At 42.3% G+C, this 27837-nt stretch overlaps 1 protein-coding gene across 1 annotated transcript; it reads left to right on the plus strand.

Moving 5' to 3' along the window:
* The first annotated feature begins 690 nt into the window (after window positions 1–690).
* Window positions 691–27837, plus strand: TNFSF8 (TNF superfamily member 8). The gene is made up of 4 exons (XM_039866783.1): window positions 691–1216; window positions 10448–10490; window positions 22571–22642; window positions 24093–27837. The coding sequence occupies exons 1-4, from the start codon at window positions 1022–1024 to the stop codon at window positions 24485–24487; spliced, it is 705 nt and encodes a 234-aa protein (XP_039722717.1). The 5' UTR covers window positions 691–1021; the 3' UTR covers window positions 24488–27837.

Consider the following 27837-nt stretch of genomic DNA (forward strand, 5'->3'; position numbering starts at 1 on the left):
GTAATAGTCACATGCATACACACACAACACACAACGCACAACACATACATATACATACGACACACGTTGCACACCACACATGCATCACATACACTTTCTACACAGCAACTACCCACATGCAGCATGTGCATGCACCAAACAGAGCACACCCTCTCCCCACATTCTATACCGGACCACTTCCCCGCCCCCACCCTCACTGACAATTCCTTCCCCTTTCTGTGAGTTTTATGGCCCAGGTTTATCTGCAAGTTTAAAAGATCCTGATACACTCTGCGGAAATTTTTTGTTAAAAAAATCAGGGTTTTCAGAATCCTGCCCTGAAACAGTCTCTTTGCACCTGTCCCCAAATTTCATGCTGCCATGAGCTTATTCCCGTTTGGATAAATCTCTACATTCGTGGGCTCTTTCTTCTCATATATCTGGTAGCATTCCAGATTTTAGCAGGAGCTGATATTGTCAGACCGACCCATTTTGAGTCATTCTACTACAATCCAAGGAACGCAGCCTCCCCAAGGCCCCCAACAGAGAGAGATTTTCCAACATGGTCTTCTGAGCCACAGGCCTCCCTGAAGACAATGTGCAGCTTCTCGAGCAGGAAGGCGTTTTGTGGCTGAGTCTAAATGAAACAGAAGTCACTCTGTGCATGTGCGCGCGCGCGCACACACACACACACACACAAAGACACACACACACACACAGCACACACACACACACACACACCCCAGAGGGAACTGTCATTTTCCTACTCGCCCTCTGACATCAGCCACCTTCTCTGTAGCTACAGTTTCTCTGCCCTCAAATTAATCCCAGGAGATGAAAAATGAGCCTCTCCCCCACCCTTGCTGCTGCCTTTCACCTCACGCCCCCAGAGAAGAGTTTCTTCGCAAGGCAGCCCGTGAAGGTTTTTTTCCAAGTCACATGATCCAGGATGCAGGGGAGAATCCTTCTTGGAACCGAGATGGGCCCAGAACCGAATCAGATGAGGAGAGATAAGGTGTGATGCGGGGAAGACTATATAAGAATGGACCCACGGCTGCAGCAAGCACTCAACCAAGTGGCCCCTGCTCAAGACGCAGCCATGCATGTGCCAGCTGGCTCTGTTGCCAGCCACTTGGGGACCACTAGCCGCAGTTACTTCTATTTTACCACAGTCACACTGGCTCTGTGTCTCGTCTTTGCCGTGGCAACCATTATGGTGTTGGTAGTTCAGAAGACGGTAAGTGGACTTCTCTTTTTCGCTTTTCTGATTTATGTTCGGTTTTCCCCAGAGAGAGAGCCTTGGAGATAAACTAATAAATTAATCGAGAAGGGGAAAAATACATATATCATGTAGAGAAAGAGAAAAGAAACGAGAACTTAACTCTCTGAAATATTTTGGCCTTTTGAGAGAAAAATTTGTTGAGCCATCCTCTCAAAACTTTCCAGATTCACATGAGCCAAAAGAGGGCAGAAGAGCTATTAGCTTTGAGAAATTAAGATTTGAATCTTGCTGAGCCAGAGACTGGTATCAGGGAGGAAGCAAGAAGGAACCCTGGTAACATATTCGCACAACTTGTTATCACATCTTCGAGATCTTCAGACCAAATTCCAAGGTTCTATAGTCTCAGTCCAAATGTTCCTGAGACTTCTGAGGCCCTCAGCCATTGTCAAGAGCTTTTTAAACGAGGAGCTAAATTTCAGAGGACAAGATCTGGAAGGGAAGGAGGCAAGAGAGAAGACCAGGGCTGCTCAAGGCTTTGGGCATTTCAGCGTTAAAGCCCGCAAAACAAATTGAAAGCTTCCTCCTGAGTCACTGCTTTGAAGAGGTTAGGATGTCACAAAAAACAGAGCACAGAGGCAGAAGAACATAGAGATGTTTTTAACACCTAGTCTCTAAGATTGTTCAGAATACTAAACCTACAAGCAATTATGGGGATGCACTGTGGAGTCAAACTGTCTCAGGAGATTTACTATTTGAAATAAATGGTAAGATTAGTCGTAAAAACAGAAGAGATGAAGGAGGAAGCTTCTTCATATTTTAGGAAATTGGTGTTTACAGAGAATCCACCAGTATGTATTATCGAAACTACTGTACTGAGAGTATATATTGCTCATGCATTTTTTTGTAAAGTTTTTATTAATTTTCTTAGTTTAAGAACTGTACCCCCTTCCCACCCTGCCAAAGTGAGCACGTTTCTGTTTATTTCTTCATAGCTTCCATTTTTCATGGTATTAACAATCCTACAGACTCTGTCCTGGTTTTCCTTCAGCTGTCTTAGGCTGAATGCTCTATAACTTATAGATTACTAAAAAGAATCAGGCTTTAAAAGGCTTTGGTATCTTTTCTCAACGTCCTCAAAGTTTGAAATTTAAATGAAGCTTTTAGGTTCATATCTCCATAAAAGTGAAAGAAAACAATTGTGAATGTTTAATTTAGATAGAATTTATAAAACTCATAATTTAATGGCCTTATCTACACCTACTAAGAATAATACTCTCAAAAGCATTTTAGGGTCTTTTTGACCCTAAAATTGTAGAGGCTTTATCACCTCTGTAATTCCAATTTGATGTAAACTAGAGGTGCATAATTTTTTAGCAATGGCCAAAGAAAGCATATCAAATTGGCCTTTAAAAAGGTTTTTAGTCAAAGATTGCAACCAGAAGGGGAGAGAGAGAGAGAGAGAGAGAGAGAGAGAGAGAGAGAGAGGAGAGAGAGAGAAAGGAGAAGAGATGGAGGAGAAGGAGGTGGGGGAGGAAAGAAAGAGAGAGAGAAAGAGAGAGATGTTGGGGGTGGGGCAGGGTGATGGTGACATATAAAGCTAGAGAGAGATCCAGAGTGGTTCTTATCCAAATCTCAATTCTAGTCAAATTGATTCTTTTCATGAAGGAACTGAAGTGGATCTTTCTGCTTCATTTTTTGTAAATGTGGAAAATCAAGAAAAGAAAGGAGACAAAGTTTGAACTAAGTCATCCTGGAAAAGCGGTAAAGTCAGTACTGCTGGTTTAATGAGCACAGCGTTCCCCTTTCCAATTCAGAGAGCCACAGAAGCACTAAGAAACTTTGTTCCCAATCTCCTCTCTAGAGCCTTATCCTCTTGTGCATCCATTTCCTTGACTTAGCACTTATGTTTGGATGTGAAAAGATTCACAGAATGATTATACAGTTTGGAGGATTGTGATTTCTTAGACTGAGAAATACCAGTTGCTTACTTAAAAGCACTGTGATCTTAAGTGTTTCACGTTTTACACATATCATTTCCAATAAATTGTTCAGATATTAACTACTATAAGTGATAAGAAGAGTTATCCCCTTGAGTTCAAGCTATGAGGGAAGGCTTCCTGCAAGAAGAGGGGATGCAGGCTGACTGGAGTATAGGTAGAACTTAGACAAATAAAGAGACTCTAACAGGACTCTGGTAAAGAAATCAACGGGAGATACCCAAGGAACATAAACTCACATCCCAGTTATTAAAAATGGAATGGGTTGATGGCCACATAGCACTCAACATGTATGGTTAGATAGGGGCAGGGACGGAGAACCCTGAGAATGGTTTTACTGGCCTAAGAAGGCACAGTTGTAGGTAAAAAGGCGCATGTACAGATAAAATTAAAACGAGATAAGTCATAATATATATATATATAAGTGACTGAAGGTAGGGCTACCATGAGACCCCAGGTTTAAGAGATAGAACATTTCCCTAGGCAGGTCTAAGGAAAAGTTCACTGGAGAGTGGAATTTCAGGTTGGCTTGAGAAATGTGTATCATTTCAAACAGGTGGAGAAGGGAGATCAGAGGAGAGGGCGCTCCTGGCCAACAGAACAGCATGAGCAAAGGGATGGCGACACGAAGATGCAGGGCATACACAAAAATCAACAAAGGTTGCATTAAAATTGGGCCTGAAGATCAAATAACTCCAGGGTCAAACTCCTTGGGTGAGACAAAGAAGGAATTTAGGTTTCAGCCTCAAATATTTATTGAGCATCTAGTGTATGCAACAGTTGTCTCTAAGTCTCTAATGTCTCTAAGTTGTCTCTAATGTCTCAGTCTCTGTGGTTGTTGAACTTTGTTTCATTTACATTTAAACCAGTATACTTGTTATAGAACATTATATTCACATGATTGAAGGAAAGTAAACAGGAAACAAGAAAAAAAGAAAATTAAAAATCTCTTACACTCTCCCCAACCAGCCACTAATCCCTCTTTCCTGAGATAATAGATTCTTCCTTGTCCTTCCAAAAAAAATCTGTGTATCTACAAATATATAATACACACATTATTATAGTAAACTCGACATTTTGCACTTTACTTTGATAACTTGACAGTATATCATGGAGTCCCTTCCTTGCCAGTACATGGAATCCACCTCATTCTTTTGACGAGTCACATATGTATTTTAAGATATTACTGCTTCATAACTTATTTTACCTGTGCCTAGTGAAGGACACTTATATTTTTCTCTAGAATTTTGCTCACTGTGCACATCTGCGAGTATATCAGTGGGATAAATTCCTAGTTATGGGAATAGAATGTGAAGTTTTCACTTCAAGAAATATCGTCACTCAGCTTCCAAAGAGATTGTACCACGATACTCTTGAGAAAGTAAAAGTACTACCAAGAAAGAGACACCTCTTTGCCTCAATATGGAAAGAAAGACAATTGATTTATTATTAAGCAAGCACAATGGAGTGCACACATATATGTCAGGATGAAATTTCACACAATTTATACAGCAAAGCAAAAGAAAAACAATAAAATTTCTTTTATCTCCTCCAGAAACAAAGGGTCAGATAAGGAGAAGGCTTTAAGGCTGACCACCAGAAGTGTTTACATTTCAAGGGGCTCTGAGGTCTTGAGTCTTAGGGACATCTATCTGTTATAAACCTGGAGACAGGGTTTATCCAGCCCCTGAAAATATCCATTTACATTCAAAAGGTTAGAACTAAGCAAAGAGGCTCAGGATGCTTAGGTTTTCAAACAGACTCTTTCTAGAAAGAGAAAGCAGCTGTCTCCTTTCTCTTTATAAGCCAAGAAAATTCCTTGTTTAAAGTAATATGTTCTTATAGTACCACTCTACCTCCTTGCCAAGAGTGGAGCTGAGTGCCTTTTCAGAGGTAATGATTGGTGGTGGTGGTAGCTTGCTTTTAAGTTCAGATAAAATATAGGAGTGAGATGAAATGCCCTGTGATGCCTCCTACTCAAGTTACTCTCTTCAATGCATTCAATTTATCCGTCAAAAAATTCTCTGAAAATCTCAGGATCAAGCTTTATGCTGGGCTGTGACGGGAGGATCAAGTGAACAGGGTAGGATTTCCGTCTTCTGAGAATTCTATAGGTTAGGGAGATGAAGCCAAATACCCAAGAGCTTGAATTTAGAGCAGAATGGCACAGAATGTCATAAACCAGAGAAAAGGTCGACAGTCTCTACTTGGAGTGAGGGAATGGTTTGTAGAAGAGGTAGGATAGAAGCTGAGTCTCCCCCAGGAATTAGAAGGATCATGTTATACCCGACGTTTTATTCTGAACATTTTTCAAACCTGCAGTAAAATAGAATAGCAAGACTCATATAACATTTCACCTAAATTTGCTGTGTTAATATATTTGCTGTATCTGTGCTCCTTCTATATATATGAAAGTAAGTTGTAGACAGCTTGACCTTTCATCTACATATATTTCAGCCTCCATCTCCTATTTACTGCAATGATATTATCACAGCCAAGAGAGTTAGTTAATTCAATAACATTATCTAATAATAATACACAGTCCATATTTTCATTTCCCCACCTGTCCAAAAATATCTTCTACATCTGTTGTGCCTTGTTTTATTTGAGCATCCAGAATCCACTCTCAGGTCACATACCGCATTTGGTTATGTCTTTTTTAATTTAGAATATTGCTATTTAAAGGGTGGTCCTGAGAGCTTGTTAGAATGCAGAATCTCGGGCCCTATTCTAAATCTACTGCATCAAAATCTGCATTTTCACAAGGTCTCCAGGTGATCTATATGCATGTTAAAGTTTGAGAAGCAATGAGGAACGAATCTTCTATGCCCTTCATTTATTTTTCATGACATCGATGTTCAAAGGGTTCAGACTAGTTTTGGTATAAAATAGTTCATTTTTTTGGATTTGCTTTAGTGTTCACTCATGATTATATGCAGATGAAACATTTTTTGTAAGAATTGTACTTAGATAATGTTATTACTTCTTATTGTAGCTCAACTAGAGGCATATGTTAGGTTGTCCCATTATGGTGATGATGTTTAGTCACATTCAGGTGGTGGCCACCAACCATCTCTTTTGTAAAATACTTTTTTATAATTTATAAGTAATCTATGGGGTAATACTCTGAAGACATGTACATATATATTCTTCACTCAGAGGTTTTAACACTTTCTGATGGCCCTTGTCTAAATCAGCTAATAAACTGAAGGTAGAAGAATAATGATTGCTATTCCTTCTGCATTCATTAGCTGGTATACTTCAATGGAGATGATGTCTCCATTGGAAGGATGGTGGCAGGAAGAATTGGGGCAGGGTATTCAGGTGAAGCAAAAGAGTGAGCAGAGGCACATTCCAGAGGAAGGCAAGCCCAGGTCTAAAGAGGAATAGCAGAGCCAGAACAGTAGACAGTCTCGACAGCACAGGAGAGCAGCAAGAAGTAGAGCTGGGTGATAGAGAAACGCAAGAAGATAGATTACCACATCTGTCAGCAAACTAGGAAATTGTCCTAAACCCATACATGAGCCCAGCTCGACATTCCTCATTCTTTGGTGAAAGAAGACCTCAGGTGTTTTGATTGCCTATTGAGTAATGTCTTTAAGGCCTTGCTATTCAAAGTGTGGTCAGTGACCCAGCAGCACTGGCATCATCTGGATGCTCATTAGAAATGCAAAACTCAACATTAGCATTTTAAGAAGACCCCCAGTGGAAGAAGCACTTCTTTAAGCCACTCTATTCCAATTCCCTTTTTCACTAACCATACCAAGATGAAGGCTGCCAATAAAAAAATGTCTTCCTTCTGGGAATTTTCTATGACCACCATCCACTTTCTCAAAGTCTCAGGAGAATTTTCTGCCACAGCTTCAGAGAGGCAATGTGGCATGCCTTCCAAGTCAACACACTTGAGTTTGAATCTTTTCTCTGCTATTTACCATCTGTGGGACTTTCTGTAATCATTGTCACTTCTGTAAGTCTTAGTCAATCACTAACTCTTAAGGTAAAGACCAAATTAAATAATGCACACAAAGCATTTAGCCCCAGAGAATTAAGCACCCTCATTAAATGCTTAATCATGTCGACTTGAAAATAAGAGAGGCATTCCTGGCAAAGATCTTTGTGGACCACCTTACAAGACAATGTGAGACCACCAAGGAAGGGCATAGGAAATTCCCCCGGCATATTCCAAACATTAGTTGCCTTTGACCATTTTCAATCAGAAAGGGCATCTTTGGTCCAAAGCAAATTTGAGAGCTGACTATCCCTACATAGCATTGTTCTGTGAAAGAAAATAGCCTTTTAAGGTACTGAGGCAAATTAAACATATCGATAGGATCAAGAGAACCAAAATAGGTACAATTTTCAAGCACTTGCTAATGCTTTATATATAATATCTTATGTCTGCAACAACCCAGTGGAGGGAAGAATTATTAACTCTGTAATCACAACGATTAAAAAAAATAAGAAAACAGAGTCCTAGGCAGGAAAGAGGATTGTGATCAGGTCATTTCACCTTGGGATAAGCAGGTTAAATGTGATGGTTCTTCCCCACTCACACAGAAACATTGTTGGAAACACTCAACAGACGTAGAGTCTGAACCAAAAGAAGTACACTGAAGGAAGTGTAGCTGGTCAGTAACCATGGAGAAAAAGTTTCCTGAGCTACTCAATTGGCTGAGAATGACGACCTGGGAGAGGGGCATTTGCTTGTGTCTGTGTTAAGACTATGTACTTTTCACCTCAATGCCAAGTCACTGAGCAAGATGGTTCACTTTCCCCAGCCAGGACCCAGATCCCCAGGCAAGATTTTGGAGAGAGTTCTGTGGATGGATAGCAACTTAGCATAGTACCTAGGGCATAAACAGTCCTCAGCAAATCTGCAAAAATCATCGTCTCTTTATACCCTGATTTTCTATTTCAAAATGCAAGAATTGCTAATGGGAGGGGTGATGAGAGAATAGTGAACTTTCCTGTCCTTGGCTTCTGAAACTAAATAGCCACTTCTACTAGGGAAGTGGAAAGAGCACCAGAGAACTTCAGTTCAGGATCTGCCTGCACTCACGAGTCCAGTTTCCTCTTCTGTAGATGGACTGAACGATGTCTAGGTTCCCCTCTGGCTCAGATTTTTTTTTTAATCTCGTCTAACACGGGCATCCAAAAGAACTAGGAGACCTTATCTCTTCAAAGAAGAGCTCTTTGAAACAGGAATAGTCACATTTCTGTCTTGGATGCCCTGAGTCCTGGGTAAAGATTTAATCAACACAACTTTTTCCTGTATTAAGATGCTTTGTTTTTGAAGTTAGGAAACCAGAAAGCCCTCAAATGACAGAGGCCTCTGCAGACCCTCATGTGAATTAGGTCCTCCTCCCAGATAGTATCTCATATAACCATGCTACTCAAAAATCCACAGATGTCTTCCAATGCCTAACATAGTGCCTGGCACACACCAGGTGCTCATTCAATATGTGCTGAATGTATGATTCTCTTGTATTTCCCCAGCTGCTAGTAGCCTCCGGGATGGCTCCACTGATGGTTTTGCTATTTTAGCATTCCTCTCACTGTACCCGGATACTTTCCTGGGTAGCCAGCAAATTCAACGATCTTAGCACCACATTTAACATAGATGTTTTCCTTTGTACATTTGAACAACACACTAATCGATGATCACATTTGGCTGTAGATCAGGTGTCAATTAAATTTTGAAATGCTGTTTGTGGTCTCACGGAGGCAACCCAGAGGGGAGTTTTGTGATGTCGGATTTTCCTATGAACTGCATGCGTAATGGAGAGACCACAAACGTGTAGCATTGATAGGTAAAGAGATTTCTGCTAAAGCGATAAAGTCATAGAACATTAGAGCAAAACGGGAAGGAACTTCCAAGCCAAGTTCACCCAAAAGTTTATACTGACTTCCACCATCTCCAGATCAATGCTATGCCAAGGCTTTGCCTTCAGGAGAAGTCCCGGACTCACTGGCACCCACTTGGGCTGGAGAAGAGATCCATTTACTAGAGAAAGAGCCATCAGTGGAAGGCAAAGGACAGAGCCCCTAGAGAAATGGTAGAATAAAGGGGAAACTCAAGACAGTCATTGGTGCTTGTACTGAGCACTGAGAAAATAAGATAAGTAACGTCTTGTTTTAGTAGAGGTTGGCAAGGTAGTGTCATCCATGTAAATGTTCACAACTCTCTAGGTCTTTATTAATATTTCACTCCAATGCACTACAGAAGATTCCCAACTTGGACAGGTTGAAAGATGAATAAGATACTTCATTCCCTCTTAGCAGGACACCTGAGGGATGTATCCATGGCTGAGGTGAGAGAAGAGGGAGAGAGACCAGGTGTGGGGAAGTTAGTCTCTGCAGAATGCATTAGGGGTGAAGAAATGTGCCCACCTGCTTTTGTTGCCTACTTGCTCAGTGAACCTCAACGAGACCTCCCTTTCATCCCTTCCCATCCCCCAGCCCAGGAGGACCCCCTTCAGAAGACAATCTGTTTCTATCGACTTCTTACTTACCTGTGTCAATATTTTTGTATTTTTTGTATATTTATGTTTATGACAGAATAAATAATATAAAATATGAAGTGAATATATAAATATATAACATATCTTTGTTTATGTTACATGTTTATAAATATTTAGATATTATATTCAAATTTAAACTTGTAATAAATACAGAGAGCAGGGACTCAGTTTAATTATTTATGGTATCCTCATATTGCTTGGCATAGAACATTCAATTAATTCAGAATTTCCAACCACAGGAGAGAAAGAAATGTACCTTCCCAGGTATGTTTACAACCTACTTACACTGTTTGATGAATCAAGGATGGAAAAAAAAACCACATATATTTATATACTACATTCGATTTTTCTTACATTGACCAAAGGGGAAAAATAACACATATAGAATTTAAAAAAAAAAAAAAAAGCACTGGACTGGGAGTTGAATTGCAAATTCTGGTCACTGAGCTGCTATAAACTTTTCATTTTACCTTTTTCAGCCCCTGATTCTTCACCTGTGAAATGTGGACAACAATCTTCAAAGTCATTTCCTATAGGCAGATTGTCAAGCAAAAGATTGAGCAAGCCCATTCTAACTTAATCAGTGAATCAATTTTTTTTAAATTTAAGAGTCAGATAGTATGTGAATTCTAAACTGCATTGAGGACAACCAAAATGGAAAAAGAAAAAGGCAAGTCATTTTCATTGAATGTCACTCTTACACTGTTATTTTTCTTCTTCGCTCCTAGGACTCCATTCCTGACCCACCGGGCAAATTCCCCCTTAAAGGAGGTAAGATCTTGGGATTTAGAGTAAATGTGTAGTGAACCATCCACATCACATCGTAGTTGATCAGCAACCAGAAATATCATGACAATGCCCAACAGAAAAGTAGATGGAGACAGGAGGGAGCCTCTCAGGGCAGAGCTAGTGCACTTTGATTCACCCGAGCAGTCTCCGATCTGGACTCTTATCCCCACAAGTCTCCCACCAGCCCCCCTCCCTCCCACTAATGGAAATTCTACCTCTGGCAGAGGGTGTCACATGGACCTGAACAGGGATGCAAAGCAGGCAAATGTGGGTATGAATCTTGGCTCTACGTACCCCTTGGGAGCCTCAGTTCCTTGTCTATGAAATGGGAATAATAATTTCTACCTCATGAAGGTATTGGAGAAGCCAATCAGATCTCTCTATAAATTGCTTGGCATGGTGACCAATACATAGTAATCATGAGATAACTGATAGCAGCCAAAACGCATAATGCAGTTGAAGATTTGTGAAAAGAGATTTTCTCCCCACCCCCTCTCAAAACACACACACGCACACGCACACACACACACACACACACATTCATTTCTTATCACTGAAGTCACTAATTAATGCATTGTCTCTACTAGCCCAGAAGGCTAATGTGCAGAGTTAAGTTGAAAAACTTTGAGATCATCTGATTCATGTTTTCACTACACAAAGGAGGCGAAGTAAGATCCAGCGAAATGTTGTGTCCAAGGTCATACAGAGCCAAACCTAGAACCCAGATGTCCTCATCTCTAATCTAATGTCCCTTCTGCCAAGAACATTAACCAGTCTCAGTCCTATAAACTTTAAACTTAGATAGCAAGCACTGCTGGAAAATCAGACAGCTTAGAGGAAAAAAAGGAAAAGAAAAGGTGGGCCATCATAGGCACCCAGGTGGAGACACCAGAGAACACTTGCGGCCAGAGGACACAGTGTCTGGAAACACCCTCACGCCAACAGCATCACACTTAGAGTTTCCTTCGGACACCCTTAGCCATGGCTCTCCTGCTATCTGTCACCCAGAGACTTAGAAAGTAGGGGCAAAAGGCCCCAAACAGACTATCATTCTGGATCTTGCAAGGCAGACTAATAATTACAGCTTTAACAACCATATATTAGAACTTGGCTGGAATTACTTAGCATGTAACCTCAATTCCCATAATACTTCTGTAGATAGTCACATTAATATAAAATGAAGCATGGTAGAATGCAGAAGTAAACAAATGTTTTCTGTAAAGGACCAGATAATAAGTAATTGGGGCTTTGCAGGCCATCAGGTCTCTGTTGCAACTAGTCAGCTCTGCCATTGTGGTGCAGAAGCAGCCATGGACCCTGTGCAAATGAGCAGGCATGCCAAGGGGCCATGAAGCTTTATTTACAGAATGAGGTGGTGGTCTGGCTTTGATACGCAGACCAGAATTTGCTGACCCCTTTTATGGAAACAGCACAGACTCTGCCATCAGAACATGGAGCCTTGCAAAAAGCCAGGAGCGCTGAGTGAATTCCCCACTCCAACCATTCCACCACCGTATCCACCCAGATTTCCCAAGTAAGATCAGAGCTTTTCATTTTCTGAGTGGGGGTAGGTAATCTTTAACAGGAATGTGATTTCAATGATAAGAACAGCTTTGATGAGGTAAGGTGATCTCTGCCCCTCTGGATCTCAGTTCCACATCTGGAGAGCAGGTCCATGGCTGGTGGACAAGCACAGAGGCTCTAACCAGTGGTTCTGCCCTTGCAATAGTTTTCACCAGTTCAGAGTGTAATCAGAAAAAGAAGGACCTGGTAGCCTCTTTGTCCCATAGGAAATGATTTCTTTTCAGTTTTATGCAACTATTTTTAATATAAGCAGCATTTTTTTCTTCTGAGAGTGTGTCCTTTCCTACACTGTTAAAATGTCCTTTCTTTTATAGTATGAAGCTAATATGCACAGGAGTTAAGTTCATTTGCTTCAGGTCTAAGTTGTTTGTTTTGTTTTAATGGTCACAATGGGCGAAACCGAAAGCTGCCCACTTTGTATTGGTCACTGAATCTCCCTTTTGTGGTAAATTGCTTCGGTCTGTGTAATCCAAAATTGTGAGTGCCATGGACAAGATTATTTATCAGATCTCTTCTAATCTTAGCCATCGCAGTGCATATCAGAACTTAAACTAATTCAAAACCAACCTCAGTTTACCACTTAATTTTTCAGCAACCAGATAACAAAATGCTAATAAGCATCCCCACTAGGGCTACAAAACTTTTGATAAGACCTTCTTGTACCTCCCTGTGGTAGAAAGTAACCTCCATCTCCTGAGCGAGCAACATGGGGACTAGTGTCCCATTTTGCAGATGAGGAGCTGAGGCTCATGCAATCAAGGTGACTTGCCTAAGGTCATCCAAGGAGATGAAGGCAGAGCAAGAACCAGAATCCAGAGCTCCTCTCTATCACCCTGTGTGATGCACTTTGGCCATAAATGTCAGTAACCTGCTATGTGCTGTCCCTGGTTTTCTCCTGCTTTCAATGCAAGTCTGCACTACTTCTCTTAACGTGGCAAGGTGCAGACACAGTAGGAGGGCAAGCTGGAAAGAACATTACCGTGGAGTGAGCCCTGGGCTCCAGAACTGACCTTCACCCCAGCAGGCTGTTTCTCTGGGTCAGTCTTTCCTCCTCTCGAGGCCTCATCTATAACATAACAGCAAGGTACTAAATGAACTGGAGAGTCCTTCCGCTTGGACACTTTATGATACTCTAATTCTCTCATTTAATATGTGAATAGAGAAGAAAAAAAGCCTAACTATAAGCTTGAGGAAATCTGCAGCCATGACGTCCTCTACAAACAAGGCCCTCTTACACAGGCACAAGCTGCAAATTTTCCCTTTTGAAAAGCCATTGCAAAATATTCCGGGCAGAGCGTAATCATCTCCCAGAAACTCCTAGGAGGAAGCTCCAGAGGCGGCATGTGCTTTGTCACTGGAGTGGACAAGGGCAGAACCCAGACGCTTTCCAGGGAGCCCTCTGCCTCCAGCTGATGGAAATTATCCACCATCAGCGGGAAGCCGGCAGCAACCCAGAGGCTGGGAAGCAGGGTCATGTGTGAACACTGCAGTCACTTAGCACAGGATGACAATTAGCTGCAGGGAGACCACAGAAAACTAAGCCTTTTTTATAGTGAAAGGATTTCTGGGTTCCAACACAAGCTTCCTCTTCCTGGCCAGGACAGTGATCAGCAGCACACTGCCCCCTCCTGCCCACTCCATCCTGCAGAGGACTCCGTGGGCCATTCTGGGGGTTCGGTAGAGACTGCGGGCCAGGAAGAGCACTGGGAGGATTCACCACATCCTTCTCCTTTCCTCTAGAAAACGGAGTTAAAAAAGACTCCTGCACAGAGCCGCTTTGAGTGTAGAACGGGACAGCAAATACGACCTTTGTCTGCCACCTGGTTGAGCCTATGTCCTTTGGACACAGAATCCATTCTGTTCCTTCATCTCTAAGCGAAAAGGTTCTCTCCTACCTCACATACGGTGAGGCACCCATGAGCTGCAGGGAGAGCCAGGCTTGTGCTGCTTCTACGCATCTCTTATTCCAATTTTCCGTTTCCATCACATTTTGAATCTCACATGCGCCCAGGTTATTGTGGCTTCTTTGTCCAAACCACAGAATACAGACACCTGTGCCTTGATTTCCCCAGAGTTTCCACAGCATCAGACTTTGTGTATAGTAAAGTTTATAGCAGGATTTAGGGTACGGGGAGAAGCCAGTGAGGCAGTGCATTCCATCACAGAGGACAATGCAAATTGAGTGTCGTACCCCACTGTCCTGTAAGGCCTTTGCCACTCCAGCCACGGAATTTCTTGTTCACTCTGGGGCTCAGCTCTCCACCCTGCATGCTGACCCACTCTCCTTACTACCAATTTTTAGGTCCTTCTCCCCATTTTCATCCCCTCCCTCTCTACTTCCTACACACTACTTCCTCTCACAAACTGCAGAAATTCAAATTCTACTGACTTTATTTTGCAAAAGGTTTTGGTCACCTTGGTCTTACTCCCGGGTCCCCCACATCTCAACCACGAAATGACAGTTCTTCCCTACACTAGAGGAATTCTATAGATGACTTTTAAATGTTTTTCTTTTATTCTCTCACTACATATGAATGAGGATCTGGGAGAGTGAAAATAATGAACATTGATGGGGCATGCGCCATGTGCCAAGGACTGGGCTCCATGCTTCCTGACTCACTCACACAGTCCTCAAAAAAAGCCCCAAGTATAATTATTATCTCTATCTTTTGGGCATGGAAACCAGAGCACAGAGAGGCTTACTGACTTGCTTGAGACTGTATAGCTAACAAGGACTGGGACGAGACCTCAAAACCCAGGCTGACCCACCTTGGAGGCCGTTTGCTTAACCAGAATTGTTATTGCCAGATGCTCAGTAAAACACAACTGTGCCTCCTTCCAGTGCCCCACTGGTTCTCCAAGGCTAGGAACGATTCCAACACTCTGTGTGGCTTCCTCAGCACCTGCTCTGGCGGCTGTTTCCTTGCTGAGCTCTGGGGCAGAGAGGACCTTTAGGGCAACCACACACGTGGGTTTGCATGAGAGGTGGAGTGGTAGGGAGCGTAAATGGCCCATGACAGGGGGTCAAGAGGTTTAATTTAAGGCCTAGCTTTGCAGATTAGTAGTCCTGAAACCTGGAATGATTCCTTCCCTCCCACGCCTGCCAGTTAGAAGAGGTTTGTCTTTCCAGTGAATGCCAAGAGGCCCCAAACATCCAGAGGTTTCTGGAGGCCCTGAGGAAAGTGGATAGACCATACGTGGGTCCTGACAACTCCTTTCTTGCATCCCCCACACTCGCCTGAATTCAGTCTCCAGCTGAGGATGAGATATAAAAGGCAGAGAACTGGGTTGAACTTTATCATACCTACGTTTCAGTCCTGGGACTTGAAGCAGCTTACTTTCCCTTTCAGGGACTGGAATTTCCTGTTTTCTAAAATATCAGGAGTGATGGGAGCAAGCCAGATGACCTGACACTGGCATCGACTTTGCTTGAAGTATAACATTCCAGGAATCAAGCAAATATCTTAAGATTTTTGACCATTTAACCATTCTAAACATTGATGGTTTTTGCATGGCTTGGCAGACTACCTTCTTCTCCAGTCCCCCTGATAAAAAGAAAATGTAGACATTAAAAGAGACCAAGTAAAGTTGGCTCTCTAATTGTACCTAGTGAACCCACCCCCCAAAAAACAATAAAAGCTGCCCATTGAAGGCAATACAACTAAACCACTGAGGCTGGCTACTCACTACTCCCCAGCTATCCCTGATGTGACACACGTGGTCACAGTCCCAACAGGACTCTACACTGGCAGCAGAAGAGGCAGGTAGAGGAGCAGTAACCCCCTCCCCTAGAAAGATTGAAAATAGCAAAGAGACTTCACTGCTATCAGATGGATCGATCAGATTGCCCAACCCACCAGTTGTTGTTGCTATTTTTTTTTTTCCACAGCAAGAGAGGGTTACGTCTGCTCAGGGAATAAACTGCTTTGATATACTTATAGGCCTCAGAGAGCCTATTTGCTTCTCCATTTATTTTAAACACACTCACTCCAAACCTGCTCTTAAACTCACTGTCTTTTTCTTAAGGCAGACCTAACAGGAATCAGGAATCTCTTTACAAATAAAAAATAAATAAATAAACTAGAAACTGGGCCACTCAGAATAAGGTGGAATAGGGTCTTGTGGAGGCCAGCCAGAGTGCAAAAGGATCTGCACCTAATCCTCACCGCCCTGCCAAGAGAGAAGAAGGGAGAGGAGAGAGGAGACCCAGGGGTGAGAGGAGAGGGAGGAGCAGATGGGAGTGGGGAGGAGACAAGAGGAGAGGAAAAGGAAGAGAATATTTGGATCTCTGAGGAACATTAAAATGTATACTTGAATTTAGCACATACAAATCACAAGTCTCCAAATCCATAGAAAAACCTCATCTTCCAAATACTTTGAGGAAGAAAAGAGGAAAGAGAGATAGAGAGAGAGAGATAAGGAAGGAAGGAAGGAAGGAAAGGAAGGAAGGAAGGAAGGAAGGAAGGAAGGAAGGAAGGAAGGAAGAAGGAAGGAAGGAAGGAAGGAAGGAAGGAAGGAAGGGAAAGAAAGGTGGGGGAAGGGAGAAGAAACAGAGAGAAGGAGAGAAAGAGGGAAGGAAAGCAGGCTGTTCCTCAAACTGGCTTTATTATTGATTTTATCCAAGTCCTCCAGGCACCACATGTGTTGGCTTAAATTTTTACAAGCCCAGCCGTGCAAGCTCTGGACCAGGGCATGGGAGCCAACCCTTATTTAGTATGCTTTGCATAGTGGACGCAAGACTCATTATTATGCATTATCTCATTTAATCCTCCCAGCAGCTCTTTAAGGGAGGTTATTATTATCCTCCTTTCGGGGAGGATTTAAAGAGGCTGAGTGACTTGTGCGAAGCCATACAACTTAGTAAATGGCAGAGGTAGAATGTGAACTCAAGCCAGTTTGATCCCAAGCCTAAAATTCTAAGTGTGCTGTTATACTTTTGCCTAGAGCAGCTAGGAAGAGTCTTTAAGAAGCTATTTAAAATGTTAGCAGATTTCATCATATGACTCTAGATTCACCTTGCCTTTTATAGACTTTAAAGGTACTTCTTAAATAACCCCAATAATATCAATTCAACTAACATTTATTATAAGTGAATTCCAAGGAAATACCCATAGGATGAGATAGGTTTCTCTTACAATCTGCAACAGGTTAGGATTGAAAAGATTCCAAAATCCTAAGGAACCTTCAAATGGTTCCAATGAATTCCAATCTGATCTCAATTTGTGTTTATTCATCTCTTTCTATGTACTTAACACTGAGAGTTCCGGGTGGGTATTCTCCAAACGCTGATTATAAATCCAGGGTCACCTAGTTGTCCTTTGTTTAACAAATAGTATGTACTAGAGTGTCTTCATCATTAGTTGGCCTGGTGTCATCAAGGAAACAGTCACATTAAAACCAGTTGAAATGACTCTTAAATTAAGGGTTCATTTTGATTCTAAATTCTACTGATAATGGAGACTCTCCCCTAGATGTCACTGTTGGGACTCTCCTAGATATTCTGCCAGATGGATGGAACTAAGAAGACAGGACGTGGTAGATGCAGGGTCATTAGAATAATTCCTTTCTTTCCTGGAAGGATTAAAATATTTTCAACAGATGGAAGGAGGGTTCTGCACACTTTTCCAGAAGCATCAGATGGCCTCAAACACTTGCATACATAATTGAGAAACTCTAATCCAGCAGATAATCCAGCAGATAATGAGCATCTTATCAACCAGATCATTCTGCTAATTGGCATTGCTAAGTCGTGCCACTATAACAACTGGGAAAAGAGGAGGAGGGCAGAAAGGGACTGCCATTTGCTGGGTGTCTCCTCTGTGCCTCTCCTCTATGCTGCACTGGCCACTTGACACCCATAATTTTATCACACCTTGCAACATCCATATATTTAGGCTGATTGTTATCCCCACTTTATGGATGCAGTAATTGAAGGTCAGTAAGGAGAAGTAACAGATCTGAAGCGAGAGGCATTGTCCATAACCCAGGCGCTTGTTTTGAGATGCATTGTGTCTGTCTTATCCTGATATTAACCTGGAAGGTGCCTGGCACTCAGACCACACACCCTCTGGCTGCAATGGCTGGTGTGGTTTCTTTGGTCACCTCGGGCATTGTTGCATCTTAATGAAAGTCTGACTGCCTCTGACTTATGACTTGGCAGGATTCAGCACACAGGCCTGAAGTCACCTGCTGTCATTCTCCCACAAGAGGGAGCCCAGAAGGCTCAGTAGTGCTTGGTTTCCTAGCACCTCCAGCTGTTTCAACAGTTTTCGGTCCCGTGTGTAAGGGGGCTACAAACCCACTAATGCTCTCTGCTCCATGGGAAGACCAAAAAAAAAAAAAAAGAAAAAGAAAACAAAACAAAAATAAAAACAGGGGACAGAGTCTTGGACTAGGAGTCAGGAGCCCTGTGGTCTAAACCCAACTCTGCCACTATCCTACTATGGGGTCTTGGGCCAAACCTTCGGTTCCTTTGGGTTTAATCTCCCTACTCATAAAACTAGGATCTTGGTTAACTTGGCATATAATGGCCCTTTCAGGTCTAACATCTTGAGATCTCAAGGTGGGGTCCAGTTTTTGGGTTGCCATTATTCTGACTCCTAGAACACGATCCTTTCAACCACCTTAAGCAATACCTCTCTTTTGTGCAACTGGCCTAGAGGATGTGATTGGCACTTATTTCTCTCCAGCCTCACAAAAAAAAAAAAAAAAAGAAAGAAAGAAAGAAAAAAGCCCAAGAAAGATCATGATTCTTCCAGAGGAGTCCAAAGCTTGAAAAAATAGCTTACAAATCTTCCCCACCTAAAGACCTTGGTTCTCAAAAGAATTCATAGAGTACTTGAGTTGCCCAAAAGATGAAATGCATCCACAGAAGGAGTAGGGAGTCCTTGGCTCTGATCCTGCCACTGTCACTAACTCATGGGGTGGCCTAGGACAAGTCTGCAACAGGGGTAACATTAGGTAGCATATGTGTTACGTGGTTACCAAGCCTGGTCCAGGCAACTTTTCAGGGAACTTCTATTTCTATGAACCATGCAAATCCTTCTGGAACCAGGCTCTTCATAACTTTGATTATCCCTAGAGTTCTAGCACAGCAGGAGTCTGGAAATCTAAATATGTGAAGACAGTTTCCTAGCTAGGTTACAGTGACATGCTTGCAAAGACAGACAGTAGGAGCTGGGACTGACTTTATCACCCCCCACACCCCCGGAAGTAGGCCTGGCAGTCTACAGCAGAGTCTACACACCAGCTAGAGTAAGCTAGAAGGGCCCTTCTAGATCATCAAATCCACACTCTCTCCATCTAATTAGAGACACTAGAGCCCAGAGAGGCGAAATTCCTAGACTGTAACTCCCAGGCCATCAACTCAGCCATGACTTGCAGATGTTCTCATTTCTCCCAGCCAAGAATTCAGTTCTTCAAACTAAACCCTCCCAGCCTTCACCTGCAGCTGGGAAATGAATGAAACAGGGGTGTGTGTTGCTCCCTATGCTCCCAGCATTCAAAATTCCAGGGACATTATAGGATTCCAGCTGCATGTAGCACCTTCTATTTATAAGACACTTTTTCCTGAGCTCGTATCCAAAAAGAAAGCCATATCATGGACTCACAGGGTAATGAGGAGACTCAAGCCACATGAAACTTTCTTGACAAAAGCCTCACAACCCTCATAGCAGTTTAACACTTCTTTGAACCGCACTAACTGGTCAAATATTTGAGCTGCCAGCACTGTGACTTCTGGTACGATTTGGGTGTTCTTAATGAAGGTCTTCCCATGGGCTCATCTGAGAAATGCAGATGAGAGGAGTGTTGGTCATTAGCTGAGTGTGTCATCTCCTTAAACATGCATTTGGAGCCTTGGCGTTTGGGCCCTGCAGAGCAGGCTGCACTGTCTTCCTGCCGACGGCCTTGTTAGATGGTAAAGGCCTCCTCTGGGCTCCTCTCCAAGTTCAACCACCTTATTCTATCTACAATTCCTCTGGTGTTCTGGGTACCAACTCCTTTCCCTTAGCCAGCTCTAGCAATGCCATTCTTAAAGAAGGTTGCCTGTATTTTTCCTTTCACTTGAAATCATCTAAAAGATTCTTTAAGAAAAGTTAAAATACGCCATGCCATTTGACTTCAGGAAATGCAAATGCTTCAAAATAAGTTGTTTTTCTTTTCCATCCTTGAGTTTCTCAGAATTACAGCTGAGGTCAACCCACCAAACATGCAAAGATTAAAGGGGAAAGAAAAAAAGAAGCTGCATGTGTGAGAGGCAAGCCCAAGCTTGTACTTTTACAGTCAACTGTTTACAGAAGCTCACCTGATAAACGCCACCACAAGTGGCATGGTATGAGGGAGCCTCTAGCCAACGAGCAGAGCTTGTCCTGGGTGTGACACGCTGGCCTCAATGTAGGGCGCAAGTCTTATCTTCCTGTTTAATCTAACCTAACCTGCAGAACCAATGGGAGAATTAGGCCAGGTGTTATCCCAACCCTCAGGGGAAAGGCAAGCCAAGCATCCCCTCACCTCGCACATCCACTGAAAGAAGAAAGAGATACAGACCAGATGAGTCAATGCAACAAACACTTGCAGAGCATTTTCTGGGTTGGGCAGTGGAGATATATAAACAGTAGTCTCTTTCCTGGAGGTTCACAGTCTAATGAAGGCAAGTAGGCAGAGAGGGAAAGGTCAGAGGTGTCCTGGAGTAGATGACTGCCAGGCTGTGCTTTAAACAAGCCATCACTTGCCTAGCGAAGGGTGGGTTCTCAGTGGAATGGCAACGCCATGTGTTTGGGGGCACCAGAAGCCCCCAAACTGCTGGACAGTGATAAGCAATTCACTCAGGCGTTAGAGTCAGACAGCCTGGGTTTGAATTTCCACTCCACTAATGACTAGCTGTGCAAATACGAACAAGTCATTTGACCCCTCAAAGCCTCGGTTTCCTTATGTACAAGATAGAAATCATTATAGTACTTTTATTGTGGGGTGGTTGTGAGAATTAAGTGAAATAATACATATAACATGTTTAGCAGAGTACCTAGAAAATAGTCATCACTCAATATGTATTCGCTATTATTGTTATTACTACCACTACTATTACTACTATTATTATTACTGGGACAGAGCGTGCAAGGCAAAGAGGGAAGGTGAGGGATGAGAACACAAAGGAAGGAGCTTAGCCTTGATCCAGCAGACACAGTAGAGTCAGAAAGGGATTTCTAGCAGAGAAGAGATGCAGATAGACATGCCCCTCTGTGATTCCTCCTGGCTTGATTTTCCACACCCAACAAAGAGCGACTCTCAACAGTAGTCACAGTACATTAGAGAGTAAGCAGCCCCTCAGTGTTGTGGTTCTGATTCTACACACCCAAAGAATGTGGACTGGGGGCTCAAACAGGCAGGGCAAGAACGCAGGTTGGAGGATGAGTGAGAGATGGGATCAGAAGAATAATAGCTGGCCTACCAGCCCTCATCACTAGAGACATTGGACCAGACCTCTTTAAGGGGGAAGGGCAGGTAAGGATATAAACTAGCCCCTGCTTCTGCCTCTAGCAATGAACTTGTGCAGACAGCAGAGGGAACTCTTCCCTTAACTTTCAGCCATTCCAAATCCCCAGGGTGCTGTGATGAAGGCCAGGAGAGGTTGTCTTAAGCCTGAATGGAGAGCTCAGTGGGGAAGACTGTGAGCCCAACAGGGACTAAGCAGAGATACAGTGAGCCAACATACCAGGGCGTGGTCACTTCAACTGAATTGGACTATAGCTGCCTAGTTTCTGATATATGGAATGAACAGTCATTTATGGTGATGTCGTCCAAAAAATGTCAATGTCAGGTCACAGATTTTCCAGTTTTACAGCTAGGAAAATCAAGGCCCAAAGGAAAAAGGAATTTGCCCAGAATAAGTTGAATTCAGAAAAAGGATAACTTGATTCTTTTGCAAGCAAAACATTTTCTATAAAAAGAGGAAGCTAAGCCATCATTACTAGTGAATATATTGAAAATATTTTTATTTCTCAAATGCCATGATGACAGAAACTTTTTTTTTTTCCTGCCAAGGCAGCTCCAGATAGCAAGCTCCCTGCTTAGATCTCTGTGATCCTCTATCCTCTTAAAATTGAGCACAAGGGTATGTTTATCTCCACCGGCTAGCAAAACAGCCTCAAGCAGGAAACCTGGACTCTGGAAGCAGATCCACTTGAGAGTGAATCTCAGTATTTCCACCAACTTGCTTGACTTCATATCATTGACCTCGTCTAGGCATCAGGATTAGTTTTGCAGAGTTGTTTTGAAAATGAGATTAGCCGAAATATGTAAAAGTACACAGATCAGCATCCAGTACACTCTCAAAGGAAGGACAACTATAGTTACTATCGATATTCTTGTTCTGGCTACCACTGCCTGGCTGAGTGACGTGGGGCAATGTGCTCATTCTGTCTGGCCTCCAGTTCACAGAGCAGAGAAAGACAGTTAATATGTGATCTACTTATTTTTAGGAAATTGCTCAGACGCCATCTCATGTATCCTGGAAAGAGCTACATTCAAGAAGTCATGGGCCTACCTCCAAGGTCAGTAACCAAACTCAGGGACCCCAGCCACACGAGGACCACTTCCTATGGCCCTTCTGAAACTTCAAAGCCAGAGGTCACAAGTAGAGGCCTGTGCCAAACATGACTCGCAGATGTGTTCTATCCTGCATGCTATTTTTTATAATTTGATTTGAAATGCTTAGAGGTAAAAAGGGAAGAGAGTTACTCGAAAGCTATGAGGCTCTTCTTTCCACAGCCCCATTCTCTCCTTTATGTTGCCTGCTTGTCCTCTGAAGGCATCTGTGTGCCACCCCACCCAGCCTCTCTATTCCATCACCTACAAGTTGTGGGCTAAGTGCGCAGTGCTTTTCCTCATGCGAGTAGAGAGGGCTCTTTATCTCTGCTTCTATCAGGTTATTCACAAGAGAACTACGAAATTGCCTTGTCCACAGATTGACAGCTTAATGAACATGTTGGCACAGGGCCGATTTGCATATCACAGCATGCTTTAGGTAAGAGGCCCCCTATAAATGAAATGATGAGAGCCACTTACACTGGGAAAGACGAAATGTGGAGGAGATGGGCCAAGATTCTCTAAGTAGCCACTCTGCTCATTTTAGAAATTCAATTTTGTAGTTAGATTAGTGCTCACCCTTCAATTGAATTACAATGAGGTTCGAAGGGAAGGCAAAGAGGCGATTAAAACTAACACATCAGATTCCCAGTTCTGAAAGTCACCCTTGCCAGTCAGCACTGATTTTTATTTACTAGAGCTCAGAGAGACCTGGCTTCCAACCTGAACATGTTGGCTTAGAGGATCTTCTAATTCTCTGCTTTTCTAAAAATCCCATCTCAGAAGAGCCCCTTAATGTGCATACAAGGAGTTTACACAGTGATGTTTGGCTGCCCTGCTAAAGAAAGGAAGACGTTCAACAATTCAGGCAATGAATGGTTACAGGATGTATCTTAATGCGAAAGCGAACAGACTAAGATTCTCCTGGACATCTTGATGCCTAAATTCTTTACTAACTAAACAAAAATGAATGTCCTATTTCTGACACTTTGTGCAATGCCTACCAAATAGGAGTCTTCCATTGATCAAATGTTCATTGATTGATTGAATCGATGAACATGATCTTCCAGAACTTATAGGAAGTATAGTCCAGGAGCTTATGGTCTGAAAAGGCAAAGATAAAAATTATAATAATTACAGAATAATATAATAATTAAGTGGAAAACAATTCTATAGGAGGTAGAGTTCTAACATCATATGTGTTCTGACCGTTCAGCTTTGAACATTAGAGAGAAGGAAGAAGGGTGATTTTGTACCTGAGCCTTGAATATGAAGCAGCACCTAGAAGGGGTAACACAGAAGATATTCTGGATGGTTGGAATATTATAGAAGACATGGGTCTTGAATGGGGAACCTTGAATAAAGACTTCGAATTTTCTAATCTACCCAATAATATTTTTTTTGTCCTCTTTCCAGCATCAAAGCATATAAACAAAACCAAGTTGTCTTGGAACCAAGATGGTATTATCTATGGAGTCAGGTATCAGGATGAGAATCTTGTGATCCAGTACCCAGGTTGGTACTTCATTATTTGCCAACTGCAGTTTCTCGTGAAATGCCCGGGACACTCTGTCGACCTTAAGTTGGAGCTTCTCATCAACAAAGATGTCAAAAAGCAGACGCTGGTGACAGTGTGCGAGTCCAAAGGGCAAACCAAAAACATATACCAGAATCTCTCTCAATTCCTGCTGGTGCACCTCCAGGTCAACACCACCATATCAGTCAAGGTGGATAAATTCCAGTATGTGGATACAAACACCTTTCCTCTTGAGAATGTGTTGTCCCTCTTCTTATACAGTAGTTCAGACTGAACCATTTCTCCTGGCCTTCTGGAAGAAAGCAACTCTCAGCCATACAGTGCCTCATCCATCCAAACACTTGGACAAAAAGAAAACTTTAGACCAAGACCGAAACCACAGAGTATTAAATAGTATACTTCTCCTTCTGCCTCTTGGGAAGATACTGCTCCGGGGTTAAAAAGAGTTCTGAGTGAAATATTTTATAGACAGAAGGCAACGTAGTGTGGTGGCCAGAGCCCCATGTGGGAATCAGAAGGGACGGATTTCCTCCCGAGCCTCACCACTGACTCAGTGTATGACCTGGAGCTATTCCTTCCCCCTCCCTGGAACTCAGGATCCACATTTGAAAAATAAAGGGGCTGGATTTGAATCTCTCCAAAGTTTCTTTCACCTCGGAAAACCAAGCTCTTTCATCACAGACCTGTGAACTAAGACTTCAGGCAGTGTTCTGGAAGCCCACAACCAAAGGAAAGGCCCCTGTACCAGCATAAAACCAATGGTGCTAGTAGCATCTGGCTACATGTCACCTCAAAAGAGTCAGAATTTGGGGACAAGGTTCAGGGCAACTTGCCAAAGGAAAAGAGCTGTAGGATGTACAATGTGTAAAAGAAAGAACTGCCAAACTGACCATCCCAAATCTAAGAGGCCTTCTGGTATCTGGAAAAACATACGACCAGGCTTGACTCCACTCCAGTTAAGATTGACAATAAGTCAACGACAGACACTTTTTGTTTCCCGTCAGGAGAGAATGCTGTGCATTCAGCAAACACAGATCAGTGCGCAGTGGTCAATGTGAAGCAGTCATTTGGTCGGCATACAGATGCTGCCATCTCTCATATGATCTCTTTCTGTTCCCTGCTTCAACACCTCTCAGGAAACCACTGCTGTGGAGGGTTTTTAAGGCCCCACGACATTGCCAAGAGACAATGGTGACCCTGAAAATGGTGAAAAGGACTTCTGAACAATGGCAACCTCCTCTCCTGATTTGGGTAGCCAGGAGATTTCTCTAGCTATATCAACCTTTACATCATCTTCGAAGGAACATCTTATTTGTTTGAAAGGACCATTGGACCTAAAGTGTAAACCCCTGAGGTTATGCTTCAGAAAGGAAAGGGACCCTTAATTGCTATGCAAAAAGAATGGAGCAAAATTTGAATTTTTCTCAAAAAAGAGGAGAGAAAAGAAAGGAGTAGGAATCCCAAAGTTTGTCAGAGAAAGACTAGATAAGATTTAAGAGAACTAAAATACAGCAGTGGTGGTTTGGATGAGAAGGACTTGGGGGAACAAAGTGACTAAGGGAAAATTTTAAGCCACTTGCTGAACAGCATGTTATGTCAACTCCTCCCTGGTCAATAAAATATTCAGTAAAGACAACATTCTCTTTAACACTTTCTGATTCTTTGGGAGAAGAGGACATTGGGAGAGGTATTGAACTCAGCAAGCCAAGTAGTATGTGGTAAAAACATAGACAGGTTTTGAAGACCCAAAGCTAGAAAATAAGGGGGAATCTAGCGTTTGTGTTATAACCTAACTCTGCAAGATAAATGAATCTTGCCTTAAAAGAACTCATGCATTCTTGAAAACGTATCTACAACCCAAGCATGTGTAAACTAAGCAAATTTTCTACCATCTCATATTTTAACTCGAGAAAGTTTCCATTTTCACTCCTCATCAACCATCCTCTGAGCAGAGGTACCTAACTTTCACACTGAGTCTCAGTCTTTGTCAAGCAATACTTTGAAAGCCAAGAGCTGAAGACATGGGGCACAGCGTTAAAAGGAACTTTGTAGCAAGACAAAACAGTAAGGGAATAATCATTAATGACTCAACTAATAGATACATAGGGAGTGGACAACCTAGGAAATTTAAAACTAAATTCTGTTACTCCTTGAGGGTTAACGAGCCCCTGTGAATGTTAAGAGCAAAAGACACCATCTATACAAGTAAAATAAATGATTTTTGTAGCTGGGAACTCAGGCGCTCTGAAACATATGCCTCTTTGGTAAAAACTCAACTGGAGCTCACAGACCCTCCCTTCCCCGCAGCTGCCAACACACACACACACACATGCACGTACACACACACATTCACATATGCACACACACGCACACACAGAGTATACTTGTAGACCTATAGAGGAGGAATATAGGTTTGTTGACGAAAAATAATGAGTCAATGTAAACTAAATGTATTCTGCCCTTGGGAACATTCATAGGACTTTCTCCACATTTGGTAAGTTTTTCTTCACCCAGTCTCTCCGTTGTCCATTACACCCCAGTAACTCCTTTATCCAGTTCTTTCTTGGAACTTCCCAGTCACACAAAAAATGGCTCAGCAAAGGGGTCGGCAGCCCAGGAGGGTTGCTATAAACAGGTTATAAAGGGAAGAAGTACTGAAGGAAACTGGGCAGAATTTACCAAAGAAAAGAGCCTTCCAGAATCCCTGGAATACCACTAATTATTCTGGTACCCGGACAAAGTCCTTAAGAGAATGGAGCAGTCAGTCAGTGTCATCTCTGGAAAGATCCTGAGAGATCAGCTAAGCCAAGCCCTCAAGCCAAGCTAGGATTTGAGCCCAACCTCCTGACTCCTTTCTCCACTATTTCCCACCAGGCTTTATTAGTCCCCTTCTGCGGCCCCGCTGTAACCCCACAGGTTACATCTTTCAAGCCCCCAGGCCCATCATTCTAACATGGGATGCAGATGGTCTATAGATTCAACACATGGTCAAATCTCAGAAAAAGGTTAGAGTTCCACAATATAAAAGTTCTATCGCTCAGAAACTAAAGAAATATCTAAGGCCAGTATTTTCTCCAACAAAAAAAAATTAAAAGCTTGTTTTAATTTGAAGTTTAAAGTTATGTATGTTTGCATATGTATATGTACATATGTGTGTATACATCTGTATATGTGTATACATTTATGTACATGTGTGTTATATATAAATATATGTACATGTGAATCTGTGTTTTCCCTTAGTAATTGTTTTAAAGGTCATTTGCTTAATCTGGGGTGAGGGGAGGAAGCCTGATTTTTGCTCTAGGCATTACAAAATTTATATACAATTGTATTTATTGTTAATTATGAAAAGAACAGAAAATACTATTTCCCCCAAGCCTCACCAGCTTATTTAATAACTATTAATATTTTGCTATATCTGCCTCTGCATTTAAAAAAATAAAATGATACATATAGAACCAAAGTCTCATCTCTCCATCCATCTCCCGACACCCTCCCAGAGAATAACCACTGCCTGGATGTTCACGCATCCCCTTCACTTCCATAATGTCATGCTTGTTCTCTCATAAGAATACAGGAGACAATTTTGTATGGATGTTAAAATTTCAATAAATGATATTATAC

This window comes from Pteropus medius, unplaced genomic scaffold, assembly GCF_902729225.1.
Source record: "Pteropus medius unplaced genomic scaffold, Ma_sr-lr_union100, whole genome shotgun sequence".
In the NCBI taxonomy this organism is placed as follows: Eukaryota; Metazoa; Chordata; class Mammalia; order Chiroptera; family Pteropodidae; genus Pteropus; species Pteropus medius.

Coding starts and splice junctions, on each gene's coding strand:
- TNFSF8 (XM_039866783.1), top strand. CDS start 1,022: ATGGACCCACGGCTGCAGCAAGCACTCAACCAAGTGGCCCCTGCTCAA. Junction 10,491..22,570: donor CAAATTCCCCCTTAAAGGAG/GTAAGATCTTGG, acceptor ACTTATTTTTAG/GAAATTGCTCAGACGCCATC. Junction 22,643..24,092: donor GTCATGGGCCTACCTCCAAG/GTCAGTAACCAA, acceptor TCCTCTTTCCAG/CATCAAAGCATATAAACAAA.